This window comes from Tyto alba, unplaced genomic scaffold (assembly GCF_018691265.1).
Source record: "Tyto alba isolate M040663 unplaced genomic scaffold, T.alba_DEE_v4.0 Super-Scaffold_38, whole genome shotgun sequence".
NCBI classification, from domain to species: domain Eukaryota; kingdom Metazoa; phylum Chordata; class Aves; order Strigiformes; family Tytonidae; genus Tyto; species Tyto alba.
Genome location: NW_024881313.1, coordinates 3,491,527 through 3,507,804, shown reverse-complemented (window position 1 = coordinate 3,507,804; position 16,278 = coordinate 3,491,527). Strand labels below are relative to the sequence as shown.

At 39.5% G+C, this 16,278-nt stretch overlaps 1 protein-coding gene across 4 annotated transcripts in view; it reads right to left on the bottom strand.

Moving 5' to 3' along the window:
- The window catches only part of SCRN1 (secernin 1), a 38,593-nt gene that overhangs the window by 15,247 nt on the left and 7,068 nt on the right, over window positions 1-16,278 (bottom strand). For all 4 annotated transcript variants that reach the window (XM_042802127.1, XM_042802126.1, XM_042802128.1 and 1 more), the window contains exons 2-3: window positions 12,291-12,450; window positions 431-612 (exon numbers count right to left, since the gene is read on the bottom strand). In XM_042802127.1, coding sequence (XP_042658061.1) covers window positions 431-612; window positions 12,291-12,449 — 341 coding nt within the window. In that variant the 5' untranslated portion in view covers window position 12,450. The remainder of the gene's footprint in view (window positions 1-430; window positions 613-12,290; window positions 12,451-16,278) is intronic.

The following is a 16,278-nucleotide window of genomic DNA, read 5'->3' as shown; positions in this document are numbered from 1 at the left end:
TAGTAGTTTGTTTATGCCTACGGTTGGCTATATGCCCAGGATAAGTTTTTTAGGTCAGAGCAGGCTGTTGTAAAGTGGCGGAGAATGAAGGGCACACCAGCAGTCTGATGTTATCAATTAGTTAGCAGTTCCTTACTAACAATGTAATTATTTCTCTTATCCTGTCAGCATAGCCACTGCTAGACTGTCAGGTAGGTAGACAAGGTAGGCTTAGTGAACCCACAATAGGCTGGTACATACTTGGTAGCCAAATTCAGATTCCAAGAGTTTTAAGTGTTAGCTCAGCTGTGTCTGGAACGCTGCCTAGACAAGTCTCCTGCTTATATTGTTCTAAAATCTCCTAATGCTGACACCACAAAGCTGTTACCTGGTATCATCACCTAAACCTTTGGTGTTTGAAAGGCTGGTCACAGCTCAGCAAGCCACCCACCTGACAAGATCCATTCCAAGCAAGGCTTCAGATTCAGAAGCTGGTTCTCTGGTCACTATGGCTTCATTAGCTACACAGACTCCATGCTCGTTAGCTCCCATTTCTGCCCCCCAAAGCCAGGAGGGCCTGCTCAGAACAACAGCATGAGTCTTCGGCACCTGCTCAATCTCAATATATGTGCACTGCAGAGAGAGCAGAAAGAAAAAAAGCAAAACAATCGCAAGCACTTTATCTGATGATGTCACTGAAGTAACACAAAACTTCAACGTACAGACAGGACACATTATTTTTAAAAAGTCCGTAACTTGCGCATGAGCGGGGACCTTTTTTCAACAACATTTAACTGTCATGTTTGAACCTTTACATCCTTAGATTGCAAAAGTCTGGGAAAAGACATCTCTCTTGATAGTCGCAGGCTTCAAGAAGTGAAGCAGAACCCAAGTGCTAGAATCGGTGGAAAGCAGCAGTAGACAGACTGTGCTGTTACAGTAAAGAAACACAGATCACGTTTGTACATAGTAACAACATCAACCCATTCTATCCTCTCAGCTAAGCGCAATCTCCCGTACTTTATTAAGTACATAGTGTAACAATGGTAACTGGACAAAGTACATTAGAAGGCTTCCCCCTCTCCCTTGCTGCCTCCAGTACTGAGGCTGCTGGTAGAAAGAAAAAAAAAAAAAAAAAAAAAAAAATCAAGACTTGGAAAGATTCAGTGGAATGCTTTGGTAGTCACAGAAATAAAACACGGGCATTGTTTTTGCTTGAAACTGATGTTTCTGCTATTTTAAATGGCATACTGTGATCAGAAGTCTGTGGATGCATTCTGACAAGACAAAAATACAGAGGAAGGCTGCAGAGAAGTAACTGAAGCTTTAAGGAAACAATAAATTATATGTTATCTTTCAAATATATTTACATTTGCCTTGCTCTAGGACTTAAAAACAAGCACTGTTTTCCCAGAGAGAATGGAAGAGAGCTTGATCATTTATAAGATGTATCTTGTACAAGCCAGAGGAGTGGGCTCTACATTTTGCTACCGGGGTCACATTAAATTCTTCAAGGACCGAACTCCACAGAATTTTCTTTTGATGAAACTGAACCTGTCTGCAGTATTTACGAGACAGATGCTAGCGTCCAGCATTCTTGTCATAACATCCTCCTTGCAGGAAGTAATATGCAACATTTTTCTGGAGAAATATTTGGTCAGACATAACAAAGTGAGCAGGATGAGCAGAATGGACTTGTGGACTAAAAGTTGGTTGCCATGAAAATAGATGCTCTGTCTACATTGAAACCTAAAGCCAAAGGAATCAGTCCAAGATTATTAGCAGGGAGAAGCTATTTTTTTCCTAACGCATCTTTTCCCCTCTAAGGATTACATGGCATGATCATCTTCAGCCTCAAGTCTTGAACAATGGTTTTTACAGTAACAGTTACTCTAGCATGCAATTAAAATGTGTAACAGACCATCTTTGATCAGAAATGACATTTTTAGAGTCCTTTACTTCGACCATGCAAGGAGGACACAAGAAATGAGCTTTCCAACTTCATTAGGAATTATGTGTGAACAGCTCAAACTGTCATCTTTCTATAAAATCAAGCAAATTGTAAGTGAAATAAGAGGATAATTTCTCATGGAGGACACATGATTTAAGAAAAAAAAATAGAGGGGCAGAGAACTCTTTCTTTCTAATGAATTAAAAATAGAGTGGGGACATGCTTTCCTTTCCTGTTCTGTGTGCTTAATTTTGATTTTTGGCTTGTGCAGTAAGACCCCAGCAGGGACCTACCTGCTGCATTTGTTGAAGAAAATCCCTAAGATGCTTACGTAGTAATACACTGTGATTTTGTAGAGGCAGATTCCTCATCTATTGAGGTGCAACAACATCTGGCACTGGCCAGGAGCTAAGATCTGACTAATACATTTAATGCAGTTACCCTTTGTCTCATTTTCTAACCAGGCCACACCAGAGCAGACATTTCTTATCAACTCCCCCTTCTCCATCTGAACTGCCAGCAAGCAAATCTCATTTTTGACATTCTGTGCAAATTTTTTTCCAGAGCTTTAGGTCACTGCTGTTTGGATAAGCACTTAATGCACGTGTGTGAGTGAACAGAGAATAACTATATTTCCTGGATGTGTAAAGGAGCAGCTGCAGCAGCAGGAAAAGGGGTTGGGCCAAGCACCTTCCCACATTACATGCAAAGACATGACACGAGCAGCTATCAGGAGACAGGTCTGCAGCCAGGCAGACACCAACCCCTGCACAGCACAAGTCTTGGCTCCCTACATCTCAAAGGTGGTCAGCTATTCAGGACCATCCAGGGCATGAACCTTCTCAAATCTGCAGCAGAAAGCAAAAACCTAGACGCAGCGTGGAGGAGACTTCCATAAACCCCCACTTGCACAGCGTTCTCTGGCTGAATAGCCCTATTATACAAACTTGCTTACACTGATGCTTTGATTTTCTAGAAGGAAAAATGATGAAAACACTCTGAAAAGTGATAGTTAGGCTAAAAAAATGCTGAATGCCTTTTATCTGCAAAACATATTCTGGCTATCCTCGCTACGAAATGCTTATTACTTGGGGCCTCATTCCAAAATCAAGCCTTTCCAAAGCTGCTATTCATTAGAAAGATTTTATTGTCAATGGTAGCAGTTGAGAAAGGGGAAAGAGGAAATTGTTTGCTCCTGCTTGAAGGATCCCGAGCATTTTGAAAAAAGTGCTTTTGCTTTGTAACTGTGTTATCAGAGGCCACAAAACATCCAGAGGCCTCTGTACATACCTCAGAATATAGTTGTCACCTTCTGCATTGCTTCTTTATGCTTCCCAACCCAACAACAAGTGAACATGGGCCATATTTTCACATTGTTATTTTTAGCTTCCATACAATAACTCATGTACATAGGCAATGTTCAAGCCTTATTTATATAAAGTGCCTTAGAAGACCTAAATAACAGCAAAACATTCCAATCCGAGAGTAGCTGACAGGTCTTGTATAACTACCATTAACTTGATTTCTTGTTCAAAAATCCTTTGCCGTGGTCATTAACAATGATGAAAAAGCCTTGATGAGAATTTACCTTCGCATTAGAATTATTTACTCCAGTAAGCAAAAAAGTAGGCACTCAATAGGACTGATGTATTAAGGCAGCTGTCTGGTTCACATTTCTTAATAACAGGTATGAGCTTCTCAAAAAACTAGGGTCCACATGTGACAATAGATTATTAATTTTAAACATCAACATCTCACTCTACATAACTCCACCACCAACCTGTCCTTAAAATAACATCACAAAACTCTTTTCTGGTTAAAAGAATATCTCCATGCAGGAAACAGAAGAACTGGGCTATCCACCTGTAGCCAAGACACATAAATCATAAAAGTAGGTCAAATAAAGCTAGTCGCTGGATTTGCAGCACAGCAAACCATTGCTACCTGTTCCACAGAAATCTGAATATATGCTTATAAACAGCTCGGACATGGAAGAAAATAGTGGGGAAAAGACAACACTATCCCCCCAAAACCTCACTGGATACTAGATTGCTAGAAATGGGAGCTCAGATGATGACAGGATTTCAAAAGCAAGCACAAAACACAACCACCCTGTCCCCTCTCCTGCACCCCACCGATCTGGCAACTCCCTCCAGCACAACAGCACAGCAGCCTGTTCTACCGAGAGCTCTGCCAAACTAGGCAATGACAAATAAAACAGACATAAGGTACTGCTGTGATTCTGCTTGCTACCAACCCTGTCTTTAAAATTCCTAAAGCATCCAGCCTCAGCATTTCCTAACACTAACATTATTCAAGTATGAATGCTAAAAACAATAAAACACTGATACATGTGGTGGCAAAGCCTGTGAGTGAGTGGTGTCAGGCTCCATTGATTTGCTAGAACTCCAGCCCTGAAAGCAGCATAACTGGCATCATGCCCTGTGACAGTAAATTCCTATCAGGGAATAAAAAAAAAAAAAAAGAACAAAAAAAGAACAGAGACTTCACATACAAGAGACGCAGCCAACAACTTTAAAGAGAATTGAGCAGGCTGGAAACTAATGATGTTTCTTTTATTTCACTTATGGTCTCAAGAAAAGAATCTTATCAAGGCAGTTCTAAGTATAGTACAAGGCACAAATGTACCTCCCACCCTAGCTAGGGCATGCAGATTGTGTTGGAGGTATTCCAAAAATAGACACAACAGTCATAAGCACAAGAGATTTCTTTCATTAATGAAAAGAAACTATTGTGCAGCTCCTACTGTACTCAGGCTGCTGAAGCCTGATTCCTAGCACCATCAGTCAGGTCATTATGAAATATCAATGAAATCACATAGGCTTCAGCCCTGGATAACAAAGGTGATAGTCAGGGAATGCTTTAAAAAAAAATTATCTTTGAAGAAGGGCCATAAGATTAGAGATTACAGGAGAGATTCCCCCACATTACCCCCTCAACAGATCCAGGTTCTAACTTGGCATTAACTCTTTGCTTAACTACTTCAAGCACTGCCACACCATAGCACATATGTGAAAATAGGCAAAATACCTGTGCTATTGCAGTAACTTGAGAAGTTGCACCATGGCTGCTTTTAACCCCTTCCAGAAGAGGGATGGCAAAATGTGATGAGGCGGTCTTGCAGCCTGCTGCCCATGTGGCCATCAAGACATGGAGACTGACAGCCTGGTTGGAACTGTCCAGAGAGGTGATTTCACACGTGACACGGGCTACCTGGGCCCTCCCATTATGGTGAAGTGGAGGACTTGAAAGCTAGAACACGGTTGTTCAAGAAAGCCCCTCAGACCATCTCCTGTGGATGTGCCTGATAGAATGTGTCTTACTGATAATTCTTTTGCTGCTTATTTGAAGGAACAAACGCAACAGTGCTCAGCAGAGTGGGAATAGCTGTTCTCTGAAAAGAGAAATGCACAAGCAGTAGCACGCAATACAGAAGATATGGCTAGCTGATGCTGTTAGCAGTGCTTGCTTATGCACTAAGCAGCACTAAGTACACAGTGGAAGGCACCTGGATGACTTGACAACAGCCATTAAGCACAGCCACGACGTCTTCTACTAGCAGCCAAACTGCTGTGCCACAGTGGAGGGGAGAGCCGTACACCAGGATAAATCTAGCCTGGGTGCACCTCAAGTACTCAGTCCTAGTTCTAGCAGTCACGTAGTCAAACCAAAAGTCTCTCCAGTGGCAGGACGAATCCTCCGGTAGCAAGCTTTCAAAAACACACGTTTTGCTAGTACTTGTATCCCCCTGTCGTAGTTAACTATAAACAACAGCAGCATTTATTAAGTGTACAAATACAGAGCAAACCCAACTTCTGCCACAGTAGAGTGCCTGTTACTACCTCATATTAACAATAGTTCTTCCCTTTGTTATGAAGGCCCTAGTACACTTCAGCTTCTGCATTTGTGTATTGTTCCTAGCTGTTTCTATTCATTGCAACCAATAACTAAAATTTGAATGTCCATGCATCTGATCTCTAGCAGTGTCATTTATCTTGAACACTAAGGATGACAGATTTTATTCTAGAAAAGAATTAGAGAAACTAGAAAAAGCCAAACTGTTCCCCTGTCAAAAAGCAGAACTACACACCCTCTGACCTATTTTAACCTACTCTATCAGGCCACCAAGCAGCCTCAGGCATGTGAGCCACAGTATGGAAATGCGTTCAACAAAATGAAATATGAAAATCTTTAAACAAATAAAATACCACAAAATGCAGCAAGGCACCCAAGGCTGAGAACAGTCTCTGGAGACACTATATGTCAGTGTTCATTAGTTGTCAAGAATGAATCTACCTCTTGTTTTTTAGGTTACCAATCTAGCAGCCTCCTGGGAGATGAGCAAAAGTAAAACTGAAATAGGGATGAAGCTTATTAATTTATTTTTTTAAAACAGTAAGAAGCAGATTTCAAAGAAGCCACAAAAAGCCCATGACAGAGATAACCTTGGACTTCTCAGATATCCTAGGACTGATTTCTTTGCTTGGACACTTTGAAATGCCTGCTCACGCATCTGCTTTGCCACAAGTAAACAGTTTGGGTCAAGATGGGATAGCTGATGTTTTTTGTCTCACACAATTCTAGCACTCTCCCTCCTCTTCCTCTCTGATCAATAAAAATAAAAAATTAAATAAAATAAAAGTCCACATTAAAGAGATTAAGGAAAAAAAAAATAGTTCAAGCTAAACAGTTTTGCTTTGGTAGCAGAAGGGAGCAAAGAAGCAGCACTCCTACAGTAAAAACAAAACAGAGGCTTTGAGAGGGCAGAAATATCCAAGAGATTATGGCTTCTACCTCTGAACTGCTGCTGGCTCATGTATTGTGTTACAAAGCAAAGTCAAATACATTAGCTTAAAGGCCAGTGGCCTGCAATGGAGCAGAACAAAGAAAAAGCTCACATTAACCAAGCAATAGACTCTGCTGAAGGCAGCAACCACTTTCTCTCTTTTATTAGTTGCTGTCTGCCTGCATAGTGCCTCTCCTCCATCTCTGTGCGAAGTTTAAAGGTTACCTTAAACAAGGTAGCTTGAGGTAAGCCACCTGACTGCACGTGTCATGAGACAGGCTGCTTACACAGACAGTTACTGGGCCTCAGCTGAGAGGCAAGAAAAAGCAGCTTCCTAAACTACCTCTGAATTGTAAACCTTTAGACTACAATCTTTTCTATCTACATAGACTACATGAAAAGTTTCATCATGGGCACAAACACTGCTGTGTTTCATCAAGGTTTCCTGACAGTCAGCACTTACCCATAAAGAAGGTGTCACATAGTGGGGGTGCCCAGGTTCAAGTTCACAGCTGCAGTAACACAACTAAGTGTGGCACTGTCACTTTAATCTGAAGACTTCCCAAAGAGCAAATCCTCAGGAGATTCAGCTGCTGCTTGGCTTCTATTACCAGATTCTGAACATCTTACCCCCAGATGTAACAGCTAACCCAAATAGCTGGCATAAGAGGGAATCAAAGTATATCAGAACTAAACTGTGGCACTGGCATGATGTCTGGTGATTATGTTACAAATACCAGAATTAAGATAACTCCAGTTAATACAAAGCCAACTGTAATAAAGTCAAAGGCTACTTTCCAAGCTTTCTGTCTATCTTGCAACACCAGACAGAGACCCCTCAGTTAGCTTCAGGTGAGTTTTTATGTCTGCAGTGCTCAGACCAATGCACAGCAAAAAATCTTACTGCTTTTCTGAAAATTCAGAATAAGGGGATATAGGATGGTATCATTTAAAAAAAAAAAAAAAACATAATTAAAAATAGAGAAAACAAGAAACAATTAAGGCATAACTATGCCATGAAGTTTTGAAGAACACAGAATTCCTCCTACCCCACAGAAGGCTGGCTTTAAGCCCAGAAGAGTGTTTAATACTAACATATTAGAGAAATTTTGCATATTCCATGATTTGATAGACTTTGTTGTAGACCATCCTTTCTATTTTCCCCCTTCCACTCCTCCATAAGAAGTTGCATGCTATTAAGCTAAAAGAGCTTTTACAACTCTATACTGAAGCAAGCAACCATGACTGTTTCCAAATCATGGATAAAAGGTCAAATTAGAAGAAAATTAGGTTGATCTATAAGAAAAAAAAAGTCACTGGAAAAATTCAGCTAAGAAAAAGTCATCCATTCAAGATTTCTTCAGGAGAAAGAAAACCACAGCAACTAGCAAGTTACTAGAGAACAACAGAAATCTAGTCAGTAAAATCTACCTTAAAAATAAGACAGAGGCTTGCATCGTAAAACTCATACATATGAATTCACACTAACACATGAACAATTCTTAAAATCCACATGTGGGGGGAAAAGAACACACTTTTAGTACAGGAATTCAAAAAACAAGCCCATTTATGCTTAAGAGAGCAATATTTCACCTGCATGCACAAGTTTACCAGATCGATCAGTACAAGGAAGAGTGCTGATCAGCATCTGCCACTGCAAAATTACAACACAAGACAAACTTTTGAGAAAGTTGTCACACACACATACAGAACAGACCTTTATGAAAAGCCCCATTGTTCAGGGTCTTGGGAACCTGCTGACATGGAGGGAAGGAATTACGTTGATGAGTTAGCTGCAGGGTTGTCTGGTAGGTTGAGCCACAAAGATGAAGCTTAAAATGACTTGCAGTATTCACTGAATTCCCTTGTTTAAGGCTCTGCCACAAACTAGCTGATAGCTATATGGCATAGCCTGCCTGATTCCTGTATGGCAATAATCTAGCTGAACTACTCTGCCATTTTTGGTTACATCGTGCATTATCACATTTGCAAACGTGAGCCCCCCCGAACATAAATAGGATGGATACTTCCAGAAAGAGTCTTATAAAACGACCCATGTTGTTAGGGTGTTGGAAACCACCACTTAACAGAAGTTCAGAATGTGAGCGATGGTTACAGAGGTAATCAAAATTTGATACACGCTGGGTTACATTACCTGCAAAGAATAGAATATAATGAAAAGTGAGTCTGCTGTTATTGCCCAGTGAAGGTAAAGGATCATGTATCTAACGTAAGAAATCAATGGAAATGTACAATATGGAATGGAGGGAAAAGCTGTTCATTTGGAAAAAAACAAACATGCTAGGATGGATGAGAGGGATGATTTAGTCAGAGGCACAAAGGATTACTGACTTAGAAAAACAGTAGCATGAAATCAGTCAATCACATTTTTCCATTTGCAAAGTATCATACATTTCATTTTCTCGGACCTGTTTAATTTTAGAAAACGCAAGGGAAGGAAAGCTGTAGCAAAAAAGAAAAAACCAACACCCAACAATCATTGAACTGTGGCAGCTTTCATGAGTTTTAAATAACAAAGTAATAATTCTGAATATGTCAAAGGCTACACCTAGCACCTTTGACATTCCTCTCCACTCCCCCTAGTAGATATATTACCTCTGACAGTTCAGTAAGTTTGCTTAAAAGGTGGATATGAAGTTGCATGCCTGCTACTTAGAAAACCTGAAGCAGCTGAACTCAAGTACTTCCTTAAAGCTTTTCTTAACTTTTAGAAGTACCACTAACAGTACACGAGGAAGTAACAGGCTTTGCACAAACTCTGCCTATAGGTAAGCATGCCTTTGTCGTAAGGCAAGGGTAGTCTTAGACACATCCCTGCAACAGGAAAACTACATACATTTCAGCTAATTAGCAAAAACTGAAGACCTTACTTCTGTTCTGCCATCTCAGAGTGAGCATGTTCGACATTGCAATCTTCTTATTCACTACTGTCTTTAAATTCATAAAACAGCAAAATCTAGAAGCAAATCTAGCAGCCTAAAACTCAGATGGTAGAGCTTTTATTGAATCAGTCAAACTTTTACAATTCCAACAGCAAAGGGGATTATTATGATACTTTTTTAAACCTTCTGAAGTGGCCAGTTTTAAAAGAAAACATTAAAAAAAAACCCGGTTATTTCTAAAGAGATTTACTCTACAACATTGGTGTTTGCTAGACTTGTTTGACTGAACAGTCACTTTCTCTGAAGGAGGAAAAAAAAATATTGAACTTTAAAGAAAAACTAACAACTAAATCTATGCTTAGATCTGTCTAAAGGAGAGCAGCTAAAATACTGTGCAAAGCTACAAGACAGCCTTTAGATCCAGTAAAACAATTAAAATTGGTATCTTGTTTTAACCAGCTTACTCTACTCAAAATACCTACCCTCGAGTTAAAAAAAAAAAAAAACACATTAACAATACTTAGTGCTAAGTGTAATGAAGATGCAGTGATAAACAATTGCTTGCATTACTCCCAGAGGAACTGAAGATGTGTTTATTCTGTGCTGGGAGGAAATAGGAAGAATTTCAGTAAACATCTGAAGTCTGTATGTTTCTGTACGCCACTGTACTTGCAAAATCTCATACTAGCTAATGAAGAATTATGCAATAGTAGACTAGCAGAGGAGAAAGTTCCCATCTAATTAGGGCATATGCCCTTGATTAAAAAAAATATATATATATTAGCCCATTCCAGTCCCTTGTCTGAAAGGGAATCTTCACCACATTACAAACAAACTTTACCTTCATTTAAAAAAAAAAAAAAAACAAAACAAAAGCTTGCAGACGCTGGTTAGGAAAATAAATCTACAAACCATAGTATGATAGGCAAAGGGATGGTGCTCCCTGCTTCCAAAAGGACTGGCAAAAGAGTCCAGTTTATGACTGAATTCTAGAAAAGGCATTAAACTGGTTAATCATGGGATTGGAGAGGGATGGTAATAGATTATACATGGCTTAATTATACTCTTTAGAAAATAATGACAACCTCAGAGTAAGATATGGGGCAAGGAGATCTAAAGAATCAAGTACTCTAACATTAAGTTCTTACAAAGTATTCTCCTTTAAGGATACAAACACTCCAGAGCAGGTTTTGGAAGTTGTTCTTTCACAATAACAGAACTCTTCTTCCATTTCCAGTTCTATGAAGAGAAGCTTTAAAAAAACCTGCTCTTAAGTTTTCTTCTTGTCTTATTGACACACTTGTGTTCTGTATACTAGCACAGGTCTACAACAGTGCTACCAATACAGCATTGCATTTAACAGCAGTTAGTGCTTTTGGATGGGGGGAATTTCTTGATATCCAAGATGAAGCCATTTAAGAAAGCATGAGTTGTACTACACATTGGTAGCAACAGGAATCAAGAGAACATTAACTGCTAGAAAGACCACCACCGGATCCTCTGAAATTTTGAGGTCGTCCCACTTGAAAGACAGAATTAAAACTCGCACTGCCCTTAGGATCTCTCCTGAAGAAGCAACAATTATATCCACAAAGGACCTGTAGGGATGAGAGACACCAGCCTAGTGCAGAACACCTACTGCCTCCAGCCTTCTGCACAGCCACAGGGACGGGAGGAAGCCGAATGCAGGGAACGTTGCTGCTCCTGCTTTCCCAGTCGCCAGACTGAGTAAGAACGTGTGGACTGTAAAAGCTCCTGACAATGCAGATCAATCAGGCTCCGTGTTCTCTGTGAAAATAGCTACCCACACCAATCCTTGTCTTTCATTCTGCTGCCTCAGTCCCTTCACCTTCACTGCACACTTTCCCCTCTTCCTATCTTCTTGTTTCGTTTGTCCCCTTGCTTCACCCTTCCACATCTGCTTATCATTTAATTTCTCCTGTTGTTAAAGTGAAGCTGCAATAACAGACTATAATTAAAATGACTTCCAACAGGGTCCCTTTCAACCAGCATCCATGGCGTCAGCATCCAGCTTCAGGACTCCACGGTCACCGGGAGGGCACAGCACTGAAAACTGACCCTGATGCAGGTACCTCAGCTGCAGAACACGTTAAAGGCAACCATATGTACAAAAGTTATGTTTGGCTTACAAAGCTTACGCTCTTATTTTCCACCTCTCACATTCCCTTATTAGAGCACAAGTTCTTTGAGGCAGAGATTTCCGGCTACCTGCTTTGCAACATGCTTAGCATAGTCAGGTCCCATTACAACTGTCAGAAAATAGCCATGAATGAGAACAATTCCTATGACAAGTGGCAAACTTTGAAAATTTGCTTCTAGTTCCAGGTAGCCAGGATATTTTTCCCTTAAAATGAAAAGGCAGGTGATAGGCTACATGGTGCAGGAATCTGAGATGTGAAAAGTTCAGCCTGTCCACTGAAGAAAATATAGATCATAGATTTTCCCTCAATTAAACAAAATAATTACATTCTGAGTTTCACTTTCAGGACTTTGAAAAATCTTGTCTCTACTCGAGAGGCTTGAGTGAAGAGAACAAGGACTCTACAGTCTGACAAGAAAACAAGACAGCATTCATTTCTTTCAGTAACAGTAGTTTCTCACAGTTTGAATGTTAACAATCAACGCTTACCTCAACTTTGCTTCCTGGATCATGAGCTGCAGCAGCAAAGTAGACCACCTCCTGTACTTCATCCCTAGGCCGTGCAGAGTTCTTTCCAAACACCACCAGCCCATCTTTAGAACATGGAGGAAAGGACACAAAACAGTAACTTGGGGGAGCTGCAGCCATTCTGGAAAGGAAAGGAAGAATAAACAAACAAAACTAGTGTTTGCTGAATTCATAATTACATGCATTGGAAAATCATTCAGTCTACCACTGCTTCTTGTAGCTAAGAGACAGTGCATTCCCTCTATCTGTCAGTTGTTTGTCCAATGATAACAGAAGAACAGGTCAGATCAGAGGAAGCTTATACGGTTTTAATAAAAAGAATTATAGTCATTTTCAGACATTTTTCACCCAAGCCTTGTGAAGGCGTAAAGAAGAAGAAAACCAGCAAGATAACTGTACCTTAATGAGTCTACTTAGTTCCCACAGAAAAACGGTATTCTGTACCAGAGCTGTTTGGGAACATATGACCTAGATGTATTCTGCTGACTCAGACAAGTGCAGAGACACAGAATAATTTTAAATAATTTACTCTCTCTGTTCAGTATTTTAAAGAAGGAAAGAGAAAACATGCTTGAGGGATTCCTGAGGAAAGACAATGGTGTAACTGGAAACAGAACAAAGATATAGCACAATTATATCAAAAACTGTCTGTCAGTTTATCTACTCAGATCAGAGAGACACTGAAGCACTAATTGCACTTTATTTTCTCTGTAGTTTGTCTGCACTGCTGCTATTACCTAAAGTTAATTGATTGCAGTTTATTTGATTATGCAGGCTAATGTGAATATCCTTTAAAATGCTTATAACATAGCACAAATATCTTAAGATTTTAAGCATTTACAATAACAATACATTAATAAAAAAATGTAAACTGCTTCAGGACTATGACAGTACTGTAGCTGGTCTTGTTTGCATTGCCATATCTGACATATTTTTCACTGTTCAGGGAAACTTCTGGCACATACACCTACAAAAGAAAAAGGTGGGGTGTTCATTGCTTGTTAACATAGCACTCACAGATGTCTGAGGTTTCTTCACAGATCTTATCATTACACTAGAAATTCCAGCCCTGAAATGAACAAATATATTCCTCTTCTCCCTCCATGATATCCTGAACAAGTAAAAATATCTGCACACATTTGGACTACTTAGAAACAACCAATACAATCAAGTTTCTCCCCAAAAAACTGCTAATTTATTTGAAAGGTAAAGCTGGGGGTGGAGGTGTGTGCAAAACTGGTTTTGATCATTAACTTGGACATCTTTCAAACCATCCAATTTTCACTTTCCTTTTTTTTAAAGCAGTACCATTTGAGCACACAATTCTCACAGAATAGCAGGCTTCCAATATTAAAACAAAGAAAGAATGTCTTTTGGATAAAGGCTATAATCCATTAAGTGGTAATTTTTTGTGAAGAAAACTCTTAAGACTGCCTACAAACTATGAACAGGTCACACAGACACTCAGCCTTGCAAAAAAACTTCAATAGAAGATATATGTTAAAGTTGTCCTCTACCAACACAATGTGGGGTGATGAACTAACTGTCTAGGGAACTCATATAACCTTTCAATTTAGATAAATAAAATTATATAACAAGAATAATCCAGCCAGTTGAGTTGAAAATGCACTAGGAAACAAACAAACCCCTTTTTACAAGCAGAGTTTTGACCAGTGGGAAAGAACAAACCGAAATTACTTCAGCTGATAAAATACATTGGGCAGAGGACACCTACCTGCAAACTTGCATATTATGCCACTAAACCTCAGGACATTATCGGTTCTAGATGAATGTCTTGCAGACAGACATGAAGACAAAGCCCTACTTTAATTGCCACTCTTTATCACTTGTGAGTCATCATTTGTGATTAAACTGAAATGCATGTAGAGCGTTGCCCAACCTTCATCACTAATGAAACCATTTAGTATTTTGCTATGAATTAATCCAAATACGTGCATTTATTTTGCTGTATTGCTGATCTCAATGTCGCTGCTTTCCAACACCTTAAGAGTTCACATCTACCTTCAGGCAGAGTCATCACTTACTGTTCTAAATTTTTAATAACTTGCAGGCTTACTGTGGATCTCAGTATTCAAAAGAAATATTTTCTTTATCCTAAACACAAGCTACATAGATTTATTTGAAATACACAAGGCAGCTGAAAGACTGAAAGACATTAGACATCCAACAGCCTAGAAAGGTTAAAGTGATACACCGTCCTTATTTTTATTACATTAAGCTCTTCAGTTTCCATACCAAACATATTGCCAGGTAGGCTTAAAAGGATAGGAAGGAATGGTTCAGCACTGTGTTACTGAATGAACTGGAAGGTGTGCAAGGCAGACTTTTACATGCCTACAGACTGAGTAGGCAGGGAAAATAATTACAAACTTGAAGGTATCTAATGTTCTACAGACTCCTGAAGTCTTCCTTGGAATAAGGCAGGCCCAATTGTATTTGTGAGGTTTTTGATTTTTTTTTTTTCCCCTTAAATATACCTACAGTTACTGAACCTAAAACAAATTGCCATTTTAGTAATGCTTTTTAAGTATGAAAGTATAGTAATCTACTATATAACTAGAGTTCACTTCAATACACAGTAGATTTCATACAGGGGGTTATATAACAGTTAAACACTGCAAGCTGAATGTTACAACCTCATACTGAAAACATGATTATTGTAAGAGTTGGCACTGCGATCTTAAATTATGTTCTACAGGAGGAAGCTAGCTAGCAGTCTCCTACAGTTTAAAGCTACTCAATTTTCTAGGTAGCAGTTTTTCCTAGAACCTCATTTGGTTCATTTTAAATATGACAAGGATGGCAGTTTCTCAGATACACCTTCAACCTGTGTTTGTTCAGAACACTACTGAACTTTATCTTCCTCCATCATGAAACTAAAGCAGTCTGTTAGCAGCTACCTAAGCAGGACACTTCTACTTGCCTACTTCATTTTCATTTTTTCTTAGTTCAGCTTCAGGTTGTCATCATTCTCACACATTTGCCACCTCTATGCCCTCTCACAAGGTACCATCCTGTCTCAATATCAAACGAGCATCTTTCATCTACATGAGGAACTGAATATTCCTCCTTCACGGTACCTCTGATAAATCAGGCTAATTTATAAAACCACCTACTGTTAATCCCTACTCTTTTTTCACAGATTATTTGCTCCTCCAACAAAAAGCAATTGTGAAAACCTGAGCAAACACTGGGAATGACTGCAGATAGGTCTCAAAGAATACCTTGTTGCCCACTCACACGGTTCTTTAGCACAGAGGCCTCATTTTCTCAACAGATCATGCCTCAGACCTACATTTTGGTGTAGACCAAGGTAAACCTACTCTGTATGTCAACAGGCCCTAGATTTGATTGCAGACCACTACACGCATGGATGGGCAGGCCACTGCCAGCGAGGAGAAACAGGGGCCATACAGTCTATTATGGGCTACATCCAAACCCGTTCTACATATGAAAGCACTAGAAATAGACACAGAGCTGTACATTATGCTGTGTCACTACGTAATCCCTGCTGTAGTTTCAGGTAATTAACAGGCATCACAGTTGGTTGATCTAGAATCATAGTGGACACAAAGGCTGGAAAACCAGTTCTGAGTGACAGCCACAAGGTAATATACTCCACTCGCTACCTTTTATTTGACAAAAGTGTGCTACAGCAGGGATGCAATGTTGCATGTGGTTGTATTTTTTCTAGAGTTTCCTGGTCACTGTGGCACTTAATTTGTGTTCTGACATTATGAATAAGTTCTATTTAACAAGTTCATTTATTAAGATCTTCTCTTATTGTGTTAAATCTCATTTAGAGACTGCCAAGACAAATTAATTCTATGAACAAATCACCATTACTGTGGATGGTAAAACAGCCAAGCTCATACGTATTTTGATGCAGAAAGAAAGGAGTAAATCCACTGGGCAATGTCTGGCTCCA